This window comes from Antennarius striatus, chromosome 16 (genome assembly GCF_040054535.1).
Source record: "Antennarius striatus isolate MH-2024 chromosome 16, ASM4005453v1, whole genome shotgun sequence".
NCBI classification, from domain to species: Eukaryota; Metazoa; Chordata; class Actinopteri; order Lophiiformes; family Antennariidae; genus Antennarius; species Antennarius striatus.
The window spans coordinates 3,600,457-3,623,532 of NC_090791.1; the positions used below are offsets into that span (position 1 = coordinate 3,600,457).

The 23,076-nt window shown below is 45.9% G+C and overlaps 1 protein-coding gene and 1 long non-coding RNA gene across 3 annotated transcripts; one reads left to right on the plus strand and one right to left on the minus strand.

The window, feature by feature from the left end:
* Positions 1 to 560: 560 nt before the first annotated feature.
* Positions 561 to 21,891, minus strand: mrc2 (mannose receptor, C-type 2). 2 transcript variants are annotated; one of them, XM_068336240.1, is made up of 29 exons: positions 21,657 to 21,888; positions 17,341 to 17,772; positions 15,022 to 15,195; positions 14,765 to 14,929; positions 14,484 to 14,597; positions 14,076 to 14,219; positions 13,793 to 13,984; positions 13,133 to 13,287; positions 12,903 to 13,007; positions 11,626 to 11,741; positions 11,394 to 11,542; positions 10,260 to 10,477; positions 8,239 to 8,381; positions 8,058 to 8,154; positions 7,840 to 7,969; positions 7,643 to 7,675; positions 7,348 to 7,514; positions 6,979 to 7,147; positions 6,761 to 6,903; positions 6,569 to 6,677; positions 6,319 to 6,485; positions 6,099 to 6,207; positions 5,763 to 6,001; positions 5,499 to 5,661; positions 5,265 to 5,414; positions 4,915 to 5,028; positions 4,329 to 4,508; positions 2,991 to 3,014; positions 561 to 2,898 (listed from the first exon to the last, which is right to left on the minus strand). In XM_068336240.1, exons 1-29 carry the CDS (start codon positions 21,775 to 21,777, stop codon positions 2,678 to 2,680), a joined length of 4,443 nt encoding a protein of 1,480 aa, XP_068192341.1. In that variant the 5' UTR covers positions 21,778 to 21,888; the 3' UTR covers positions 561 to 2,677. The 2 variants fall into 2 exon arrangements, 1 of the variants encoding a protein (XP_068192341.1); XR_011038333.1 differs by lacking the exons at positions 561 to 2,898; positions 2,991 to 3,014; positions 4,329 to 4,508 and having other exon boundaries at positions 5,137 to 5,414; positions 21,657 to 21,891.
* On the plus strand, positions 2,690 to 20,788 carry LOC137609294 (uncharacterized). Its single transcript, XR_011038334.1, has 3 exons — positions 2,690 to 2,815; positions 6,116 to 6,252; positions 20,272 to 20,788. It is a non-coding gene; the product is annotated as an uncharacterized lncRNA (long non-coding RNA).
* Positions 21,892 to 23,076: the final 1,185 nt, after the last annotated feature.

Consider the following 23,076-nt stretch of genomic DNA (forward strand, 5'->3'; position numbering starts at 1 on the left):
ACAGTTTATCTGTGCATTGGAATTCCAGCAAGAAATCCAGCAACAGGTTAACTCGTTCAGGGATCGGAGACAGCTTCTCTTCAAGTGTGCCTCTGCGTAGCTTCTTTGTAGCCCCGCCTTCTCAGAGTAATTATCCAATCTCATGTCAGGTGACCGTGAGGCCCGCTGGAAGGCCTTGGAAGTCCAACTCGTGATCTGATTGGCTATCGCATCTGTCTATTAACTATATGTGCAGGGAGATCTCACTCAACCAGGCAACAGAAACTAGCTGAATTCTGATTGGATAAAACCTCTCTAACCTAAAAATAGAACACTGACCCGGTGTTGGCCTATGTAATATTATATCCCATAATATATATATATGTATATTTATACATATATTTAAATATATTTATTTAACGAAAAGGAATTAAAATTTAATTTACTTTTATCATAAATATTATCATGATTTCTAGTTATGTTAGGCCAGCAGTGGCCTCCACCACTGGAAAAACTCAACACTGAAAACTGGTTTCTTTCAACATGAAATGACAGCATTAAGTCAAATATAAGAGCGCAAAAGCTTTGAGAACATATACTTTATTACTTTCATATTTTTTAAAAATGACACAAAACTTTCCAGAAACACAAAAAGCTGAACAGGTGCTTCAGATAATCTTCACAGGGACAGATGCCCCTCACATTCACTGCATAGAAAGACAACCCTGTACAGAAAACCACCAGCAGAGGCCAGGGTAAGCCTGGGACAAACCGCTGCGACCTTTACACTCCTCCTTCTGCACCTTCCTCACTTCCTACATCTTGACTCCTCCTCACACACTCCATTTCCTCCCATTTATCCTTCATCTAGTTTTCCTTCTTTTTTTTTTATCCAGCTTTCTTCCTGACCCTTCACGTCCCTGAGCCGTCCTTCTCTGATTGGTTCCAGACGTGCCACTGAGCTCTTCTTGCCGACTCAACATTCCACAGCTGGAGACTACACACACACACACACACACACATGCACACACACTTCAACTTTCTCCCTCTCCACCTCCCTTCCCCCTCTGTCTTACTCAAACTCATAGAGCCTTTTTTTTTTTTTTTCGTTTCACGGCAGCTCAGTAAAACACCAAAAAGGCTGAAACGGCTCTGAAGCATTCCTCCAGGTAAAAGGAGGGCAAATGCCCTCAGAAGCAATCGCCAAGGGGTGACGAACAAAAATATTCCAGGAGGCAAATTAACTCTGAAAAATGTCACCATTATGCAGCAAACATTTTACAAACCCAACAAAAAAAAAAAAAAAAATCACTTTTAAAACACAATTTGGTTCGCATATATACAACGCTGTCGTTCACATGAAGGACGTTTTCCTTTGTGGGACAATGAGAGTTTCAAGTGTTGGCAATTATCCCCATAAAAGTTTCCTAATTTCCTTTACCAGTCATATCTGGTTCAAAAGCAGGTATTAATGTACAAAAAAAAACCCCCACATATCCTCATAAAAACACACACAGAAAATGTATCTGTGGTTAGAAGAAACAGGAATCACGCAAGTGTTAAACTGCAAATCCTTTTTCAAGGTGCACACAAAGAGAATTTACTGTCCTTTAAAAAAAGAAAAAAAAAAAGCTGAATGAGCTCCAGATGGTGACACAAAGGGAAAAGAAAACAAATGCTTAAAAAATAATGACAAGAAGCGAGTGGATGGCTAATATTGAATATTGATTTGAAGCTGAAGATAATAACAAAGTGCCGAAATGTGCACGAATCAATGGAATGTGAAAGTCTGATCATTTCATGACAACCTTAAATCCTGCAGTACCAGAAAAAAAGACAAACAAAAACTACCCAAAGACCAGCTTTCAATACAAAAAGTTCACCACTGAACTTTGACACGTGCACGATTCTCGAGTGCTGCCCCCCTTCCACTCCCAGACGGGTAGAGGTCACCACTAGTAACGGTCCTTATCGTCCTCCACACATTCACATTTGGACTCCTTCCTCCTCAGACAGCTGGTGCTGACGTGTCAGAGCAGAGCGAAGGAGGAAGGAGGCAGGCTCACAAAATAAAAAATAAAAAAATCCCCACACACGAGCATCACCGGTTTCAGTTCTCTACAGCGTCACAGAGAAACAGACGCGAACGCAACGAAACAACAAGACGACAAATCATGTTCCTGGTAAATACTGTTATGGCAATAAGGAAAAAAAAATACAGTTTAAAGTTGGATTTGGTCCTGAAAAAGACAAATGGATCAATAAGGAGTAGATCTGTGGCTGTGCTAGTTGTTGTTGGGGTTTGGTTTTTTTTGCTTTAAATCGAAATGGGAGTAGTAAAGCAAATATACACCAAATGAAAATTTACATTGGAACCAAGGTACTGACATATTTGATAAAACTAGTCTTATAATTTATTGCCTTCATGAAGACTTTTTGAGTAAAAGTTGTAGGTTTTGAAGGATCTGATTGGTCTGGAGAGAAACTGTCAAGTCTCGAGGAGGATCCAGTTTTAAAACTAAAAATCCGCTGCGCTCTACGCAGCCCTTTAGCATTTAAAAATCTTTCCTATCTTTTTTTTTTTTTTTTTTTGGTTTCAATAGAGATAACACGAAACAGCTAAATGCCACTTTGAAATCAGCCTCTCCTGTTTCAGGTTGGGTCCAGTTTAGATTCGATTTGGTCCTCATCGATCCTGCTACTCCGGCTGCTCGTTCAGCTCCATGTCGGACACCAGGATGTTCTTCTCCGTCTGCTCCGTGAGGCTGGAGTTGGTGCGACTGTAGCGGGCGCCTTCGTAGGAGCCCCGGGCCCCGACAGTCCGGCGACGGTACAGGTAGATCAACCCAACAATCAGCACCACCAGCAACAGGCTGGTCACCAAGACGACAATCAGAGTGGGCAGGTGGTCGCTATCCGCTGGGTGAAGGTAGAAGATAGAAGTCAGGGTTAGTGTAAATTATTCACTATCATGTGAACACAATGCAATAACAGCTGATAACTGTGCTTACATGTTGAAGACGCAGTTTCAATCCCTGAAATGGTAAAAAAAAGAGACATTTAGTCAACATCAACCTCGTTTTAAATTACAGTATTTTGTTTTTAGGCCATTTCTCCACCTGCAAACTTTTTTTTTTTTGGCTACGTTTTTTAAAAATTCTGCAGTCAACTTAAGGGTTACACTTGGAATAGCACCTGAATTGCTGTGCTGTGAATTGATCAGCCATTCGATCATTATAATTATTATTGTAGGACAGACTGGAGTGGGCGATACCTTCTGGTAATACACTGAATCAAAATCACGAAGTACATTGCTGAAAATTCTACATCAGACCAAGGTAAAATCCCGTGGCGTTCCTCAAGGATCTGTTCTTGAGTCGCTTCTATTCCATGTGCAGCACTTAATTTGATTCTGGATGATTTCTTTTGCTACTTATGCAGACAACTACAGCCCTTTATATTCACTGATTAAGCACCGAAGCAATCAATGAGTTGACACTAAAATCCACACAGACATCTATGTGCAGTTACAAATGTGGACCCACGTTTTTAACAGCAAAGTACTCATTCAGTTCATTGCATTAAAAACACAGCAAGAATGACAGAATTTCTGTGTATTTCTAAGTCATGCATTCATTTTCAAAAGGGTTAATTATGCAGCTCATCCAGATGAAATCCCACCATCAAAGGCTAGACTTTACTTTTATTGGTCTAGAAGGCACCAAATTATCTTGGTGCCAAAACATAGATCTGATTTACTTTGATTTCAGGAGGCATTCAGATGCCCTCGGTCCTCTGGGATTTCTTGTTTTAGTTCTAAGATCAGAACCTGCCAGTCTGAAGCAATTTTTATTTTACATGCTTGTCAGCTGTGGAACAAACTACCTGAGGACCGCTCATTATATCAAGGCTATAAAACATTTTTGTTTACTTCAGCTTTCCCATAAACTCGAAACTGCTACTTATCTGCTTTTATTTATCTCTCTTAATTTAATGTCTGTTTATTTACTTGTCTTTGCATTTCGTTTATATCGTCTTTTATTTGCAAAATTTTACTGCGTTCTACTGTGCTTGACCGTTTCTCATGCCCCCTGGTGTAATATTTCATTTTAATATTCTTATTTTTAAAACATTATATGTCCTATGAAGCATTTTGAATCGCCTTGTGTCTAAATCCTGCTGCACAAATATTCTTGCCTCGCTTTAAAGGTCACGGACCATCCCGCTAAACGTCTGCACGATCATGGAAAACCATTTAATAGAATCTGATCTCATCGACAGCCGCCGGACTCCGGTTCTGAGCACGACTTTCCCTTGCCTAAAGCTCGTCTTTGCTTCTTTGTACTTACTGCGAGGCTGCTTGCAGATGACTCCGTGTGTGCGATTTCTGCAAGATCCCGGCTTCCACAAACCGCTGTTGCTCTGGATCCAGAAGCAGGAGTTGGGAGACAGCACAGAAAAGGCCACGTCATGCGTCTCCCAGTTGGTGTAGGACATCTCCGTGTCCTCGCTCCACACTAGACCTCTACCTGCAGCAGTAACACCAGACTTGAGTTTTATCTTGGAAGGGCGAGGCATTCATTTCTTCCTGTTAACTTAACAAAAACGTTTCAGGCAATTTTTGATTAAATCATCTAATTGCATCCTCAAATAAATTAACTTTCCCCCAGATAACAACCCCCCTGCTTTAAAGCATTTATTTGATATGAGAGAACCCGTCTCTACTGAATTAATTGTTTCATAATTAGTCTGTAAAAGTAATCAATCGAACAGGTAAAACTTATCTGCAAGCAATGCAAGAAAAGTTGCCTAAAAGCAAACTAAAATTAATAAGTTTGGTTGAAATAAATAACTTTTGACAGTGAATAAGTTCGCTGCTGTACAGTGAGGTGGTGGTGGTGGTGGTGGGGGGCGTCTGAGAATGGGTTGCAAGACCTTTGACGCTGATTCCCAGCCATGCTCCGTGTGCCTGCTCCGAGTAGCTCTGAATGTGTTCCCACACAAATCCGTTCTCCGTCTCATCCAAGATGGTGAGAAGCTCCGCTCCGACTAGAAGAGAGCAAAAGTTAGAAATGCACATAAAGGGAATAAAAGATGAATTGTGAATTGATCGTATGGGGAGTCCAAACGCTGAATAATACGTCTAAATTTAGCCACCATTGCTTTGTCGTGTCAACAGCGTTGCTGAGGAGGTCAGACGAGTTGAACTTGGCTTCAGTAGAAACCGACTGAGCTCAGTGCAGCATCTCTGCAAACATTCGGGCGCCGCTGGAAGGACGACCCACCTTTTTTACAAGACATGCGAGCGTCCTGCTGCAGTTTAAGACTTTGCAGGTTGAAGGCGTAACAGTGGTTTCTGAAAGGCACCCAGGCCCACCCTCCCAGAGAGTGGGGGCACCGGCCGGGGTAGATCCACTGGTGACTCGCCGGCTCATCTAGCAGGAAGATTAATCGGAGGTGAATACGTTCAGTTTAAACGTTAACTGTGATGTTTTACTGCTGTTACGATAAACACACACCACCAATTTGACAAATAGCAGCGTCCAATTTAGCATCCCAGGCAGTCGCAGTCCATTGCCCACTAGTGGTCATGTGACCACACCCAGTCACATGACCGGGGCCCCCCTCGAGCCAGTTTGAATATGAAAGTTGTTCTTCTCCTAGCCAGGCGAAGTTCCATCCCTGAAATGATTTTTTTTTTTAAAATGCGATTCAGTTCTCTCATCCTGGAAGATGCCATTCCTCTTATTGATAAATTATCAATAGGTCATCAATAGGCTCACTCCGTAGCTGTAGAGGGCGATCCAGGCAGGCCGGCGCAGGCTGTTCATCAGCAGCGTGAGGTAAGCCTGTTGGAAGGGATCCCTCACAATGGCCAGGGTTCCATTTAGAGATTCACAGAGGTGCAGAGCTCCTAACCAATCCAGGCGCTTCTCCACCACCCGATATGTCACGCCCCCCAGCTCGATGGGCTTCGACAGGGAGGCGGGAATAAGAGCTGGGGCCAGCGGGAGATTTGAGTCTGAAGGAACGACAAAGCGGCACAGGATGGACAAAGTCCACAAGGTGGTCACTGTAAAGTTTTTGAAACACGTTGTCGTGGTTACCCGACATCACACCTTGTTGCCTTTGACAGATGAAGCCATTGGTTTGCATCTCGCAGCCTCGAGACGCCCACATCCCGGCGTTCTTCTGTGGGTTCCCGTGAATCATCGCCACACAGTTACCCTGGGGGAGGGCAGCGAAAAGTCAAGAAACACCGAGGCATCAAGGGTAAAACCATCACATCTGGTGTGTGTGTGTGTGTGTGTATGTGTGTGTGTGTGTGTGTGTGGGTACCGGAGTCCTGTTGTGGTGGGGTCCGCTGTTGTCCCGCGGCTCTCCGGGAGCCCAGTTGGTGTAGCTGAGCAGAACAGCCTTGGTCCACTGGAAGTGACCTTTAGAGTCGGAGGTCAGACCCACCCAAAGGTCAACGCTGGCATTGAAAAGCAGGGTGGTGACAAAAGCTGGGGGGGAGGGGGGAGAATAGATTGCATCAGTCTACTTGAACTCTGCTTTCAGTCCTGTGCCAGCGGTTTGATGTAATTACCTTGCTCCAAATAATTGGACACCACTGCCAACACGCCTCCCTGCGTCTCACATCGCAACTTGGCGGCGGACCATGTGACCCGGTAGGATTGATCGAATACTCTGAAACACTGCAGAAACACCAGATGTCACTGGCTAAAGGAGTTCCATTTGATTGGTTGAAGACAGGACTAAAAGTAATTCTATGTTTCACCTTATGCTGAAAGGACGACCATCCCTCAGGACAGCCCGACGGCAGGTGGGGAATTGATGGAGTTGGGGGAATGGTGCCAGTGACGTTCACTCTCTTACAGATGTAGGGCAGGTCGGAGCGGCATTTCTGATCCACCCAATCTCCTGTTCAGGGATGGAAAATACGGGTTTGCGTGCGAAAAATGTACGTGTTTTAATCCGCAAAGGTCTCTCGCTTACCTTTGCCAGAAGTTATGTATATGCATTTGCGATCACGGCTGACTGGGTAGGGCCTGCTGAGACCCCAGGACACATAATTGAGCACAGAATGGTCAGACCAGTGGAAACGGCCATCGTTTTCGTAGGTGTGAAGCCCCAACCACCAGTTGTCGCCCTCCACCTTCGCAAGCTGGAGATGAGAGATCAAATGTGAAAAGTCTTGTTGAGCCTACAGTCTAAGAGGTTTGAATCATGCAATACAGGCACCGCAGTTATACAGGCCTCAGGTATTTCTGAGAATTCTAACCTCGTAAAGCAGAATTATCTGGTAAAAATATAAAAATCTTGTCCATTTTTAGAGCAAATAAGTTTGTGTTAAGTGTGCAGTGCCTCGCTTAAAGTGTTGGCCAGGAAAGCCTTTTCCTCAGCTGAGTGGACAGATGCCAACGAGGAATCAAACCAGGAGCAAATCCTTCGGGCCTGTTCCCAAGTGGTGCGGTGGTCGAAAAATTTATACTCGGCCTCCCGGAAACCGATCCACTCTGGTGAACTGGTGGCTGGCAGAGGAAAGAAAGACAGTCAGGAGGTGGATCAGGGAGGCTTTGAAAAATCTCAAAGAAGTGATTTCACTACGCAGAGACGTTCAAAGAGGAAGGAAATAAGAAAATAAGGAAGTAAGACTGACCTTCAGAGACCTCTGGTTCTTTCTCAACGCTACCTAAAAAACATGAGGGAAAGTGTAGTCATGATGCACAAAATGTCAAGACGCCCAAAGGGCAGCGAATAGAGAAGCAAGACATCTAGAGACTTGAATCAGAATATGATGCTAACACAATAAGAGAACAATGATACCAAAATTTCAAAGGTCCAGTGCTGTCCTACCTCTTGGGATCTTGCAAATCCAGTCTAGCTCTGAGTCGCAGTGCATGGCCAACCAGGTCATACTGCCCAGGTCTGCTGCAGCACATTGCCGAATGTTGTAGTAATATCGGCCAAAGTTCTGATACGTGAACTGAAACACCAAAAATAAATCAAAAATCATGTTTCCAGCATCTTTTTTCCCACCTAGCAACGGTTGCTAGACAGTCAAGTTCACCCACGGCGAGTCCGTCGCTCCACTTCCAGCTGTCAACATCTGTGGGGTTCCTCCGGTTCAGTCCGATCCAAAACCAGTGCTGCTCGTGGTCCTCCGACTCCCTGTTGGTCACACCATCGGTACCGATCACCATCAGCATCGTCAAATCGCATCGTATGTCACCTGTCCAGAGAGGCCACACCCACCCGAAGGCCTCATGGAGCACCTGCATGATGAACTGTTCCTCCTCTGGACTGGTGATGCTCAACAGGTTGGCGCCGTGTCTCTGGCAGAACAAGTGAGCCTGCAGCCAGCTCAGCTTCTGCTCCAGCTGCGACGAGTGGAACACCTGCAGGCAAGCCCGGGTTTAGCATCTCTTTGGGAAAATCTATTATCTCAGGTTAATATTTGAATTTGGGTTTAGTTTAGTTTGACACCATCGAGAGTGTTGATCTTGTATATTATTTCACATTATTTTAATTGCTTTCATCTGATTTTATTTACGCTTTAAACTTATTTTAAATTATTTTATTGGACACAGTGAATCAATTGCCTCCATCTAACCCTGTCCTTTGCATCCTCTTCTCTCACACCAACTACCTTCATGTCCTCTTTCACTACATCCATAAACCTCCTCTTTGGTCTTCCTCTAGGCCTCCTGCCTGGCAGTTCAAAACTCCTTCTACCAATATATTCACTATCTCTCCTCTGGACATGTCCAAACCATCTCAGTCTGGCCTCTCTGACTTTATCTCCAAAACCTCTAACATGTGCTGTCCCTCTGATGTACTCATTCCTGATCCTATCCATCCTGGTCACTCCCAGAGAGAACCTCAGCATCTTCATCTCTGCTACCTCCAGCTCTGTCTCCTGTCTTTTCTTCAGTGACACTGTCTCTAGACCAAACAACATCGCTGGTCTCACCAGTTTTGTACACCTTTCCTTTCATTTTAGCTGAAACTCTTCTATCACACATCACACCTGACACTTTTCTCCACCCGTTCCATCCTGCCTGGACACGCTTCTTCACCTCTTTTCCACACTCTCCATTGCTCTGGACTGTTGACCCTAAGTACTTAAAATCCTCCACCTTCTTGATCTCTTCTCCCTGTAACCTCACTCTTCCACTTGGGTCCCTCTCATTCACACACATGTACTCTGTCTTACTGCGGCTAACCTTCATTCCTCTCCTTTCCAGGACAAACCTCCACTTCTCTAGCTTCTCCTCCACCTGTTCCCTGCTCTCACTACAGATCAGTGTCATCTGCAAACATCATAGTCCATGGAGATTCCTGTCTAACCTCGTCTGTCAGCCTGTCCATCACCATGGCAAACAAGAAGGGGCTCAGAGCTGATCCCTGATGCAGTCCCACCTCCACCTTGAACTTCTGTCACACCTACAGCACACCTCACCACTGTCTTACAGTCCTCATACATGTCCTGCACCGCTCTAACATACTTCTCTACCACTCCAGACTTCCTCATACAATACCACAGTTCCTCTCTGGGCACCCTGTCATAAGCTTTCTCCAGATCTACAAAAACACAATGCAGCTACCTCTGGCCTTCTCTGTACTTCTCTATCAACATCCTCAAAGCAAATACTGCATCTGTAGTACTCTTTTTTGGCATGAAACCATACTGCTGCTCACAAATGTTCACTTCTGCCCTTAGTCTAGCTTCCACTACTCTCTCCCATAACTTCATTGTGTGGCTCATCAGCTTTATTCCTCTGTAGTTGCCACAACTCTGCACATCTCTCTTGTTCTTAAAAATGGGCACCAGCACACTTCTCCTCCATTCCTCAGGCATCTTCTCACTATCTAAGATCCTGTTGAACAACCCAGTCAGAAACTCTACCGCCACCTCTCCTAGACACTACCAAACCTCTACAGGTATATCATCAGGACCGACTCCCTTTCCACTCTTCATCGTCTCGTAAAAGAGACTGTTTGTCTGGATCTTTTGTATTTCTGGTTATTTTCATCCGAGTGAAGCAGAACTGTATTTCACTTGCTTCTAACTACAGTTCGACTTCTTGCTCTTCTCCTCCTACTCACAAGGGAAACACTGACCTTTAAAAGGACCTACAATGGAGGAAATTCAGATCCACATCGAAATGAGGAGCATTTCTATTTTTTTCATATGCATGCTAATTATAACCCGAGCTTGAATGAAGCATTAGATGGAACTCTGAATGTGTTTGAAGTGAAAGCGATGGGTGAACCTTGTAGCAGTAGCGCAGGTTGCTGTTGCTCTTCCAGCCGCTGGGACAGGAACCGCCGAGGCTCGGGGTGGGCTGGGGGGCCGGCGGCTCGGGGCTCAGAGACGCATCTTGATTCTGGCGGCAGATGAATTTCGCCTTGGATGATGCACACTCCTTCACCTCCCACAGACCCGTTGCGATGCCCGTCGCCATGGAAACGCAGCCACCGCGGCCACCGACTGAAATAGACGTTGGGGTGAAATAACCGTAGATGAGAGGAGAGGGCGAGAAAGACAAGTTACGCTGATGTTGTGTGTGTGTGTGTGTGTGTGTGTGTGTGTGTGTGTGTGTGTGTGTGTGTATCACACAGAAACTCAAGACTTTAAAATGATGTCATGCAATTAAAATAAAATAAAAAACTACACAAATTTTAAAACTTCCAAGTACTGCAACCAATAATAGCAAAATCCTGCAGTTCTGTCTGTGCAGAAATTGGGCAGTTTTTATCCTTGACTATCAATGAAACTGAAGCCAAAGGACTCACCCACGTCCGTTCTTTCCACCTCCAGGTCCGGTTTAGTAATTACAAGCTTAATGAATAACAAAGTTATGATAACCTGAATTTTATCTGGAGAATTCGGCCCTCCTTTACGTCTAAACTCTGTGAAGCTGCCACGATTTTAACGGCAATCTGCCCCGGCGTTTGATAAGTTAATGTTAAATTAAAACACAACCTTGCTGGCTTGGACTCGACGGCTGCTGATACCTGTTTCGAATCAGCGTAGATTTATAGACAAACCCGACATCAGGATGTAAGTCTGGATCTGTACCCGGGCCAAAAAGGCAAAAAAAAAACACCTGGGACCAATCCATTCTCTTCTTTATAGATAAAATTCAAAGTTGGCTCTGGAAGCGAATCTTCTAGCAAAGCATCCAAAAAAAAGTTCTCTCTATTGCCATTAACTGCTTTTTTTATATAAATTATGTAAATCCCCGCCTGTCCTCGGGCATCACTGGACCATAATTCTACCAGTAAGGTCAAAAATGTCTTGGAGCGCCAACACCTGGACCAATTCCGTGATAAGTTCATTCTACATCTCGATTAGCGTTATCCTATCTGCAAATCGGTCACACTCGAACGTATCAGTGACCAACCTGGTTGGTCTCGATTCCAGTTGGTGTAGGACACCTCGTCCCCACTGAGCCAATGGAAGGAGCCGGGGTTGCCCTGGTCGTGGAGGCCGATCCAGAAGGAATCGCCGGAGCGACCGAACACCAGGCTGTTGGCGAAGGCCTGCTCGAACCTTCCGACGAAGAAAAAGACTTTCAGAAAAACACACTGCAGTGCCTTTCAATAGCAGAGAGTGTGTCATCGTGTGAAAACAACCTGTTAGTAATGGTAACCAGGGCGGCGCCATAGTCCTCACAAGACTTCCTGGCTACGTCGAAGGTCACTAGATCTTCTCCCACCCAGTAGCAGGACGGACTGTGCCACTTCCAGCCCTGAAGAAGAAGAGGCAGGACATGGGGAATGAAATTTAAAAGCTTGAAAAGAAAGTGTAGATGGTAAAATAAAAAGTCAATGATGACAAACATTTATCCTGGCATTTAAGTAGCTGCTTGCTAACGCAGTTCTAGATGAAATGAAGGCGTTGCATTAATAAGCGATCCATCAGAGTAACGATCCCAGCGCCGGATGGGGCGTTTGGGTTTTGGAACCACGCGGGTTCATGTCGCCGAATCTGTCAGCAGGATCTCTGTTACTGTTGTTCCACATGTTGAGCGAATCGACTTCATCTGCTTCAGAGGGGAGGAAAAAAAAATACACCGCCGCCGGGCCTTGCAGCATGCGCCGTGCCAAATGACCCCTGTCACATTACCACCCATGATGCACCCGCTCCTCATCCCCTTGGTGGGGGGATGAGGGGGTAAAGATTCATTACAGTGAACAAACAGTCCATCCATAGAAAAGATCTTTGTTGGGAGTAGCAGCTGAGACGCAGCACGACTCCGACTGTTGTGATCGTAAATCAACGTTGAGCAGAAACACAGCATCGCCGAAGACTCGCAAACTGGCAACCAGACGTCTTCTCTCGCTATGATTGTCCTCCATGACACACATACCGCTGGTGGGGGGGGGGGGACACAAACTACGTGTGCAGGAACGATCAGGTGAGTCAGGTATGAAGTTTAAATCCCCACATGGAGGGAATTACTTCTGTTAAATCACAGACAGATGTAGACGGACGCTCCAGATGGGGTTTAATTCACCATGTGGTTGCAAGAGGCCGCTAGGATAATGTATTTCCGTTGTATACACTTGTTTCATAGGGATCCAAACAACGTGTACCAAAATTTAATGACTTAATTTTTATGCATTTCCTGTGTTTGAGCCAATGGAAAATCCAGGAAAGTTAAACCTGGATAAGTTGTTGAAGAGAGATTTCCATAACGGTTACTGCCTGGACTACCAGGGGTCCGAATACACTGAATAGTAATCACACCTCCAGCGAGTCAGAGCTGGTTCGAGTCTTTACAGACTAAGTAGACAATTTATGTGGTTCATTACGGAAAAAACGATCCTGTGACTGAAAGCATGAACCGTAAAAGTCAGGAGGGAAATAAAATAGGGAGCGGTGAAGGCCGAGAGAGGAAGAGGAGTACTTGTTTGCAGTCCTGGTGCTGCGGCTTCCCATCAGTTTTTGTTCCCGGCTTCTTACAGATGGAGGGCAGAGTCAGATTACAGGGGCTGTCGTCCCAGCGACCCTCCTGCGAGAGAGGAAGACACAGACAGGCAGAGGCAACACAGCTGTTCAGTTTATATAGAAGGAGGCGACTCGCCGGTAGTGAGGGTAATTAAAACGGGGGGTCGGGGTTGGGTGGGTGTCACTCACAGCTCCCCAGACGGAGACGCAATCCTCCTGAGTGTTGCGGAAGTTGTTGGGTTCGAACGGGTGCCAGTGGGTGAAGATGACGGGCGTGTGGTCGGTCCACTGGAAGTCCATCTGCATGTTGGTGTCGTGGAGGCCGATCCACAGCTGGTCGATGTCTGTGTGGGGGGGTGGGGGGGTGGGATTGGGAGTCGCGGTTCCAACTATAAGCTGTTAAACTTTTTTCCACGAGGTTCAAAAACGACACCGGAGCGAGTCCTTGACCTGAAAATGTGATTCTCCGCTTTGTAGTGCAGTTTTTTTATTTCTTTAACGCAGCCTTTTTTTTTAGCTTAAAAAATAGGTAAAAAACTGGAGTTTGAAACTTCAAATTCTACTGTTTTCCAGATTGAACCCAGGCTGAAACATGAGTGTATTATCTCCTCTGCGTATGAAGAACAGATCAGCTGGATTTACACGAAAAAATATTTAAAGTGCTGATTTGCCCAGGCTATAATAAAATACATCTGTTAGAATAGTTATTATACTCCTCAAAGCCATTCGCTAATCGCCTTCCTGTGACACCGAACTCTGATTCGACTGAATTTAATTTAATTTCCTGCCCCTGATAGCGACGGGTTTCAGATGATAACTTATACCAGAACAAAAAAGACAGACTTTCACCTCTCTTCATGCTGCGCAGGATGAACTCCAGCTCAGGCAGGGTGTGGATGCTGACCAGGTTGGCTTCCATCTTCTGACACGTCTTCTGAGCCACGTTCCAGTCCAGCTTCTCTGAGGTCAGTTTGTAGCAGCCAGCCTGGAAGGCCTGCCAGCCCATATCGCACTCGTATTTCTCATCATCTGCCCACGAGTCTGTGGGGGAACGTGATTAAAAAACCCATGAGATGTGGGTTCTATATTGGCGGGAACGGGATTGAACTCATTCAAACGTCTCCACACCGACCGGTGGTGAACGGGTCCAGGGTGGCGTTGGGTCTCTTCTTACAGACGTAGGGCAACGCCATGGAACAGTCACGGTTCTGCCAACGATGGGAGGACTCGGTTCTGATCACGGCGCAGTTCTCCTCTTCTTCGTGGCTTGGCTGGTCTGTAGGATGAAGATCGGAAAAAGAACCAACAACCTTAGATCATCTGTAAAGCCAAGATCGCCCTCTTTGAGGATATTCACCTCTAAATGTTCCAGCGGTCGACATCAAACGCCCGTGGTTGGGCTTTGGAATGCCACTATATGTGATTTTAACTCAAACTTGAGCTCCTAGGCAGATTCAGCCTCTAATGGGGAAATATATGTTCACCTCAGAGACTTCAAGGGTACAAAAAACAGAAGGGTGGTTTGTTTTTATGGTCAAACCTGTTTCCCAGTTGAGATACTTGAGGGGCGAAGCGTCGGCCCATTGCCAGCCCCCGTGGATGTCCAGGTCATTCAGGCCGATCCACAAAGCAGCGCTGTAGCCCGACAGCAAACCTGAAACAGCAGGAAGATGAATCAAAACACGGTGAAAACTGACATTAAAAGCCAATTTGAGTACAAACAAGTCCGAAAAAACCACAGACGATCTTAAAAGTTCTTAATTGTTAATGGAATAAACAGCTAACAGTTAAAAATCCCGTTTGCGTGCGCGGGGCCGTTACCATTGATGTACGTCTGCTCGTGCAGCTTGTTGATGCTCAGCAGGTCCGCCCCCTGCTGCTGACAGCTGATCCGGGCCTCGCTCCACGACAGCGTGGCCTGGAAGTTAAACTGGTAACAGCTGTCCGTCAACAGGTCGGTGTCCCAGAACGTCTCACAGCCGCCGCCTGACGGCGAGCAAAGGGAATAAGACGTCAGTCGGGGACGAAAAGCTGGAGGAGGTTGGAGGTGAAGGGATGGATGCGATGCTTCGACTCACTCTTGACGGGACAGAAGCCCCAGCGCTCGTCCTTGCCGTAGTCGTAGGAAGTGGCGCACCAGAGGTGGCCGTCCTCGCGCCCGATGCTGGTGCAGCTGTGGAACCACTGGCCGTCGTACAGGAAGGGCAGGTAGCAGGGGCGGCCCTGGGAGTTCCCCTGGATGGTGTAGATCTCTGAGGGGCACAAAGGGGGGAGGGGAGGAAAGGTCTTCAAGACGGAGGGGCCACGCTGAGAGCTAAAATAATCTGAAAAAGCCTTGCTTTCTCAGAGACTCTATAATCAAACAGACGGTGAAAACACGGGATGAGGTTCCAGTGAAAACAGTCAGGAGGAGTTCAGCAGGAGGACGGGCGAACAAGGACCAGAGCTGTAGCTGCTCACACACACACACACACACACACACACACACACACACACACACACACACACACACACACACACACACACACACACACACACACACACACACACACACACACACACGTCTGTTTGTTAAACTAACTAGGTTCCTTTAAATAAGTAGTTTTCCCAAAATAACGACTTTTGAACTAACTAACCCACTAGGTTTTAAACAAACTCGGCCCTAAACAGACTATGTTTGGAACTAACTTGGTTTTGAAATACAGTATTTTCCGCACTATAAAGCCCACTGGATTATAAAAAGCACTGGATTATATGGCGCACTGTCGGTTTTTGAGAAATTTAAAGGCTTTTAGGTGCGCCTTATAGTGCGGAAAATACTGTAACTAACTAAGTTTTAAAGTAACTAGTTTCTGAACTGACTAACAAACTAACCCATTAGATTTTGAACAAATTAGGTTCTAAACTAACTAGGTTTTGTCCTAACTAGGTTTTCAACTAACTCACTTGGTTCTGAACTAACTAGGTTTTGAATCATTATTTAACACAAACATTGTATTTCTATTTATATTTGTGTTATTATTTAATTAGTAGTATTTTTTTTTAATTGAATTGAGTCCATTTAACACGGTGTGGGGTCGGGCGTGTTTTTATTTCATGGGAGGTAAGCATCCAATGAGAAACACGTTGGCGTCGGACGACGTGTGTTAGTCCCGCCTCTACGACGGCGGCGTGGGGTGGAAAAGCGGGACGGGGAAAGAAGATACTGGAGCAACAAGCTAGTTTTTGCAGATGCTAATGTTTTTGCACACTGACATCACCATCAGGTTCAACTTTGACCTTTTGGATATTTTAAGTCAACTTAATTATGTTAGATATTTGCAGAATTAGTGACTTTGACCTCCCACCTTTAACGGCTGAAATCAAACTGGTTGCCGCTCCAGTGTCTGCAATGGTGGGAAGACAGAAGGAACAGAAAGAGAGGGCGAAAATCTGGATCTGCAGTGTTACCAAAAGACGGCCAATGGAAAGTAGGACAGATGTGTGAAAGGAGGGAGGAAGGATTTGTCAAGCTCCCTCCCAGACTCCCCTCTCGGCTCCGCTGCCGGCTGGTTGGCTGCCGTGAGGTCGCCTCTCGGCTGACTAATGTCGGAGGCATTCCTCTCCAGCAGAGCGTCGACTTCACAAAGAAACTGGTGAAGATCGTATGTGTGTGTGTGTGTGTGTGTGTGTGTGTGTGTGTGTGTGTGTGTGTGTGTGTGTGTGTGTGTGTGTGTGTGTGTGTGTGTGTGTGTGTGTGTAAAAGTTAAGAAACAGAACTCACACAAAAATACAGAAGAGAGGATGGATGGAGGGCTCCCAGTGCCGTTCGTCAATAACCAGCTGCGACATTTGATATTGGTAACAACAGCAACGGAAATGCGGCTTAGCTGCGAACCGCCGCGGTCGGATTTAATGAAAACTGAAAGCTATACTGTATATAGAGATCTTCTACGCTTGAGGGTGAAGACAATTCTGCAGGTTATGAGCAAGAAGATTTCCCAAAAGCAACATTTTGCTGATCAGAAGCAGCTGTGGTTTCCACAGCTAACGTCTGAGGCGTTGCAGAAGTCGCCGTCCTGAGTCGATTACTTCCCCTTTGTGTCACATCTAGTGCTTCCCTTTCCCTGTGTTGTGTTTCCTTCCTAATTTTCCCTCCTTGGGGAGTATCTGATTGGTTCCACCTGTCTGCTCCGCCCTCTTCCACCTGCCTGGATTTAATCTATGAGGTTCATCTGTTGTGAATGTCGAGTTTTACATCCTCAAATTCATAAAATAGAATAAGCTTTAAATTCAAGAAACACCTTTAGACCACCTAGAAGCTAGGAGTTGAATTTCATCCATTGAAGAGAAGTTTGCGGTCTTTGCCCAGCTGTGGAATCACTGCAATATGGCTCTGAACTATAAATGATGCTTACCCCGATACGTTTTTGAGCACAGGTCTTCTCCGCTGTGGACCGTCCATTTCAGCGAAGAAGAAGAAGATGAGGAAGAGGAAGAAGAAGAAGTCTGGGATGAGGCGGACGAGTTCCAAAAGGAGGGCGAGGGAAGGTAGTTGTTGAGGTTGTCCAACACCTGTCCGCAATTCCACGTCCAGCGCACCCTGGGGGGCTCACGATCGCAGGTGTACACGCCCAGAGGGGAGGAGTCCGATCTGGACGACAGGTTCCCGTTGGTCAGGCCCAGGCACAGCGACGAGCCCAGGTTGAACAGTCGACCCCGGGTCACCCACTTCCAGCGCTGGTTGACTTCCTCGCAGGAGCGCGACAGGACCAGGGAGTGATCCCGCACCCCCAGGCACCCCTGGGCGCCCACGTGAAAGAACGCAAACTCGTCCGAGTCCAGCGGCGCTGCAAAGACAAGAAGTGGAACAACAACAACAGCAACGGTCAATAACGTCAATAAAAACAGGATTTCATGTTAGCAACTCATGCGGCAAAGGGAACGGGTCGGATGGCCTGGATCCATATCGATGCAGCGCTGGGTGGTTGGAACGGGTTTGGGTCACGTCCCTGAATGTTCCATCTCATGGTTTTAATCCCCCTGCTGTCCTGTTATAACCCTAAAATCACACGCTGGAGGTAACTGCAGATATGCAGTGCAGTAAACTGTAAAAAGTGGTTGCACATGTTGCACTATTTCAAAGTGAACCGGCTCCAAACGACCCCATTCCCCAGGTTTGACCTGGAATCACAGCTTCTCCTGCTGCTGCATCGACTAAATACCAGGGTTTTCATCATGAGGGTGACTCTGATATGCCTGACTGGAATGTTTTAACAAAGTCACACTTTGATTAATTTGGTGAAACCGGCTTGAATGGGCATCTGTTTCCAGTCTGCACACCAACACGCTGCTGCACACTGATGCTCTTATTGGCATTAGGGGTTAAGTGTGATTCTCTGAGGAGCTTCAGCTGCCTGCGGGGTGTTATCCGCCAAGCGTTGTTGCATTCTTCTATATGCCATTGAAAAAAATAAAGAAAACTAAGAGTTGCTGCAAAAAATAAAAATAAAAAAAGTATTGAGTTTAGCATATTCAAAGCAGCGGCTGGAGGCCAGCTTGAGTGACTAGGATTTCAGGAACAAAAACCCAACAACCTTTCTCAAAAAAAAAAACCAGTGGTTTTCCATCATTCCTGTTTTTTTTCTTTTCTTCTATTTTATAAAGGATTACTACAACAACTTAGAAGTGATGATAAATGTGTGTGTGTGGGTGTGTCAGCGCGAGGGTGGGAGAAAGAAATCTAAGTGACGAGTGTAGGAGTGACTCTAAATTAAGATCCTGTTAAAACTGCTTTAAGAAACGCTCCCAAAACACACATGAACTCCCCGCTCCTCACCGACGTGGGGGCTTCAGAGGAGAAAGAGCGAGACCCGGAGCATTCCTACTCGGCGGGCTCCCGTGAGAGGCCAGGAAGTGGGGTAGGTTGGAAGAGAAGGTGGGGGGGGGGGGCTTTGGCCAGCCTGAAAACTAAAACTCCTTTTTTTTGGGGGATACTTCAATTTGCTCTGTCCTGGTTTCCGACCTCCCGGCTCAAACACTCCAAAACCTCCTGTGCTGCTTTTTACAGACACAATGGAGTCCCGACAAGAGCTCCATAGAAATCCCTGTAATCTGCACGGGGACGGCCGACACGCCCCTCGTTTTGAACTTTGTGGTTGGAGTTTCTCAGAAGCAGTGTCAGCTCATTTGGTCGATGGCAAACAGACCAACAGAGCAGCGGCAGATTGCTTAAAAACGCTCCGTACAGTGCAATCAGACATAATCACCACCCTGCTCTTTATATAAAACCATCCATCTTACAGTGACACCCAGATCCGAGGCGTGATTGCTGCTCATTCGCTGTCTTCCCTGGATTTAAAACACTTCTTGAAACCCGTTTGGGTCGAGCCCGTCTGTCCACAGAGCCGTTATTCTAGTCGCTCCAAATCAACGCGGCCTCGATGGCGCGTCAAGGAAAAGCCAGCAAGAGGCCTGTTCTCCTGTAAAGCGCATGCGTGGAGTCCAGCGACCCCATCGTCGCGTCAGAACATTATCCGCTGATTCACTTCTCGATGAAATGATGCATCTTTTTCTGAACTTTAAAACGCCAGCAGAATCAGTTCTGCAGACGCAGTAACAAATGGATCCAACGTGTATTCACATTTGTGGAAATAGAGAACGATTGTTGGACTTGTTCATGCATGAAAAACTGATTTAAATGATCATTTACCAGCAAGAAAATGAGACTAATGAAGAATCACACAATCGATTAACGGGTTACGTGCCATATTTTGCATTTTGAGACCTCAGGATACTTCAGATCTAGGATGATTCCAACATAACGGATAATAAAATGTTTGATTTCTGCTCAAAAACCTCAAGGACGTTTTCCACATGAATGAACGGCGAAGGCCGACGCCACACCGGGTTGTTAATGAGGTGAGACGTGCTGCAGAAATCACGCCGCTGACAGTTTGTCATTTTCACAATAGTGTCTAACTTTCAACGCACAGACCGGGGACAGAGGTCTTGTTGTATCGTGTGTCGAGTTTTCCACAATGTCACGCTGCTGAGCAGCTAAGCTTTTGAAAGCAGAGGAAAGAGCAGGAGTTCAAAACGGCGAGAGGAAAATTCAAAAGGAGGTGTTTCTTTTTTTTAAAAACTCCTGTCTGGAGGACGCAGCCTCGGAGTTTGACGTGTGAAAACTCCTGGGCAATGGGAGAGAGAAGGAGCAGAATTCCAGATTAACTTTAAACCACTGAGTCCTGTGAACGCTGAGACACAACAGACCCCCCCCCGCCTCCCTCCCTCCCTCACACCCCCCTGCTGTGACCTCATCCTCCTTTTTTTTTTTTTCTTTCTTTCAGATGTTTTCTCTCAGAGGAGAGAGAGGCTGGAACCCGTCGCCAGTGGAGGCGCGTATTCCCAGAAACCTCCACCTCGTCAGCTGGACCGCATCCGAGGACGCTGCTTTAGAATTAGAGGGGGGGGGGGGCTTGATCAACAGCTTTGGGATCAACAGATTGTTGTTTTTGTTGTCGTTTTCTCTGCTGTGACTCATTCTTAAACAGTTGTTTTAGATTCTTTAGTTTTATGGTGGGCTGAGAGGTGAGAGGAGGAAGGGAAGGAGGGGGCCACAATCAGAAACCAAGATAAAAGGAACGTGAAAGTCTGTCAGATTTTTAAAATAAATAAAGTTTTACTTCTCATTTGCTGCTGTTAAATCAGGGTTGTATAATAGATTTACAGCTGTGTGAGTTTGTGAGCATCTTTGCAGAGCTGCAGCTGTCGCTGTTCATCATGAATGGGAAATAAATTAAATTATAGGACATCATAAAAATCACACGACGACAACTTTTCATAATGCAAGTTTAGGGCCTTCTGTTCACCCATTTATTCTGGGGGGGGGGCGGGGGTTCACAGCAGATGGGTGCATGTCATTTTAAATTAAAAAGTTTTTTTTTTTAAATGTGGTTGTTTTGGAGTATATTCTTAAGAATAAAGTTATAAAGATGACAGAACAATAATCTGAGTGAAATTCTTTGTTGTAATGCCAAACGTGTTAAATGAAAATAAGGTTGTAATGAATAATTTTCTTTCAGGAAGCTTCATGACAGCTGAAGTGAACAGCTTCATTTTCAAAACTTCACTTTCAGTATGTTTGCCTTTAAAATATTTAATTTTAACTGTAAATTTTTAATCTATGCCTCCTTTTTTTTTCTGCGCCAAGGGTGAAATCATGCTTCCTAATCCCACTCCATGATGTCATTCACTCAGTTTTCCTGTGAACAAGCAATAAACTCCAGATAACTCTCCTCCTATCTGCAATCCTGACCCCCACCCCCACCCCCACCCCGGGATTAGAGCTGAATGTGTTAATTGCAGCCTGTAAAAGGATGTAAAGGTCGTATTTGGGCCCCCAGGGCGCCAAACGGAGAGTTTTACAGTCAAGTCTCACATAGCACATAGCGTCAAAAAATACCCCCCCCCCACTCCCGCAGATATAAATGAATATAATTCGTGCGCAAAAATCACAATAGAGACAGCGAGTCAAGCAGCCTTCCCTCCTCCTCCTCGCCCCCCCCCACCCCCAGATTCTCTCCACATCTGGTTCCACTCACTACTCGGACTTTTGGTTCGTGGCATACCAGCGCACCAAACCCACAAAGTCTCCTCCAGCCTGGCTGCTTTTCTCTATGTCTCCCGTGGAAGTGGATCCAAGAAGAAAACAAAAATGCAAAAAGTTTCTCACCCGTGGCGCCGCTCCTCAGATCCACGCTACACACGATGAATAAATATAAAGTGCATTTGTAGAACATAAGTTGCCCGTTTGTCCACGTCCTCCTCGACTCCTCGTTTCGGTGCGTGCTCATCGTTGCGATTACGCACACGCGCAATTACGCGCAGTCACGCGTTTTAAGACGAGAAAAAGTGAAGCCGGAGCGCAAAAAAAAAGAAAAAAAAAAAAAAGAAGCCCCCCCCCAAGCTTTACTTTTAGAGGACGGATGATGCAGGATGGTGGTGGGCGAGAGCTGCGTCTGCCTCTCAGTCAGATGAGAGCGAAATGAATGGAGCCGCGTCAATAATGTGTGCGTGTGTTTGTGCGGTTCCCAACATGGGGTCCGAGGACCTCCAGGCGCCGAGAGGACCGCCAATAGCAGCCAGAGGAGTGTGTGTGTGTGTGTGTGTGTGTGTGTGTGTGTGTGTGTGTGTGTGTGTGTGTGTGTGTGTGTGTGTGTGTGGAGAGACGCTGGTGAAACCGAGCCAGTGTGAGGGGGGGAAGTAGGTGGGAGTCTGGGAATAAAGTCACCCCCCCCCCCCCCTTCACTGCTTGGGTCGCCTCCACCACCGGAGAGAATGGGGGTTATGAGATGCTAATTCATGTTTGTTTCGTTTCAAAATGTCTGGATGTTGGCGCAAAGAAGAGCTAGAGTTGTTTTTTTTGTGTTTTTTTTGTTTTTTTTTTAGGTGGACAGATTCTGGATCTAATTACTCCTTCCCGTAAAATTGTCCCCGTTTGTGTCTTTTTCTGTAACTTTGTGTAAGTATGATGAGAAATAATAATCATCCAGTTAAGAATGACTAACACCTTTATGTGAAACTGGATCCAAGTCTGGATCATCATCCAAGGTCCTGGAGGTTAAGATGCTCGGAGGTTTCCAGAGATAAGGAGCAGTAATTAATTTGGTCCAGCGTCACCATGACAACAGATACAGGATGTTTTAGTAGATGGACTCCTCTATTAATTATCATGTTTGATGTTTTTTTGCCAAAGGCAAACATGAACTTAATTTAAGCATCAGTAATATTCTTAGTAAGCATATTTTTTCCTTCCTAACAACCTGCATCCTGTTCTTATATTTTTAACAAGAACAAATATTACAACACATCCAGTCTGAGTTCTAACTTCACCCCCCACAGTAAAGAATGTGAGAGAGCCTCAGAGAGCTGACCCAGAACCGAGCCCAGACCCGGACCCGGGATGAGCTTTGGTACCGGACTCGCTTGTGATTCACAACCTGTCCCAAACAAACAAACATGAATGATGGTCCAGATGTTTTCAGTCAGCATGGTGGAGGTCCAGGACACACAACACCAGTGGGTCACGCTCAAAGCCTCCACTGTGGAGGGTGTGTGTGTGTGTGTGTGTGTGTGGGTGTGTGTTAGCAGTT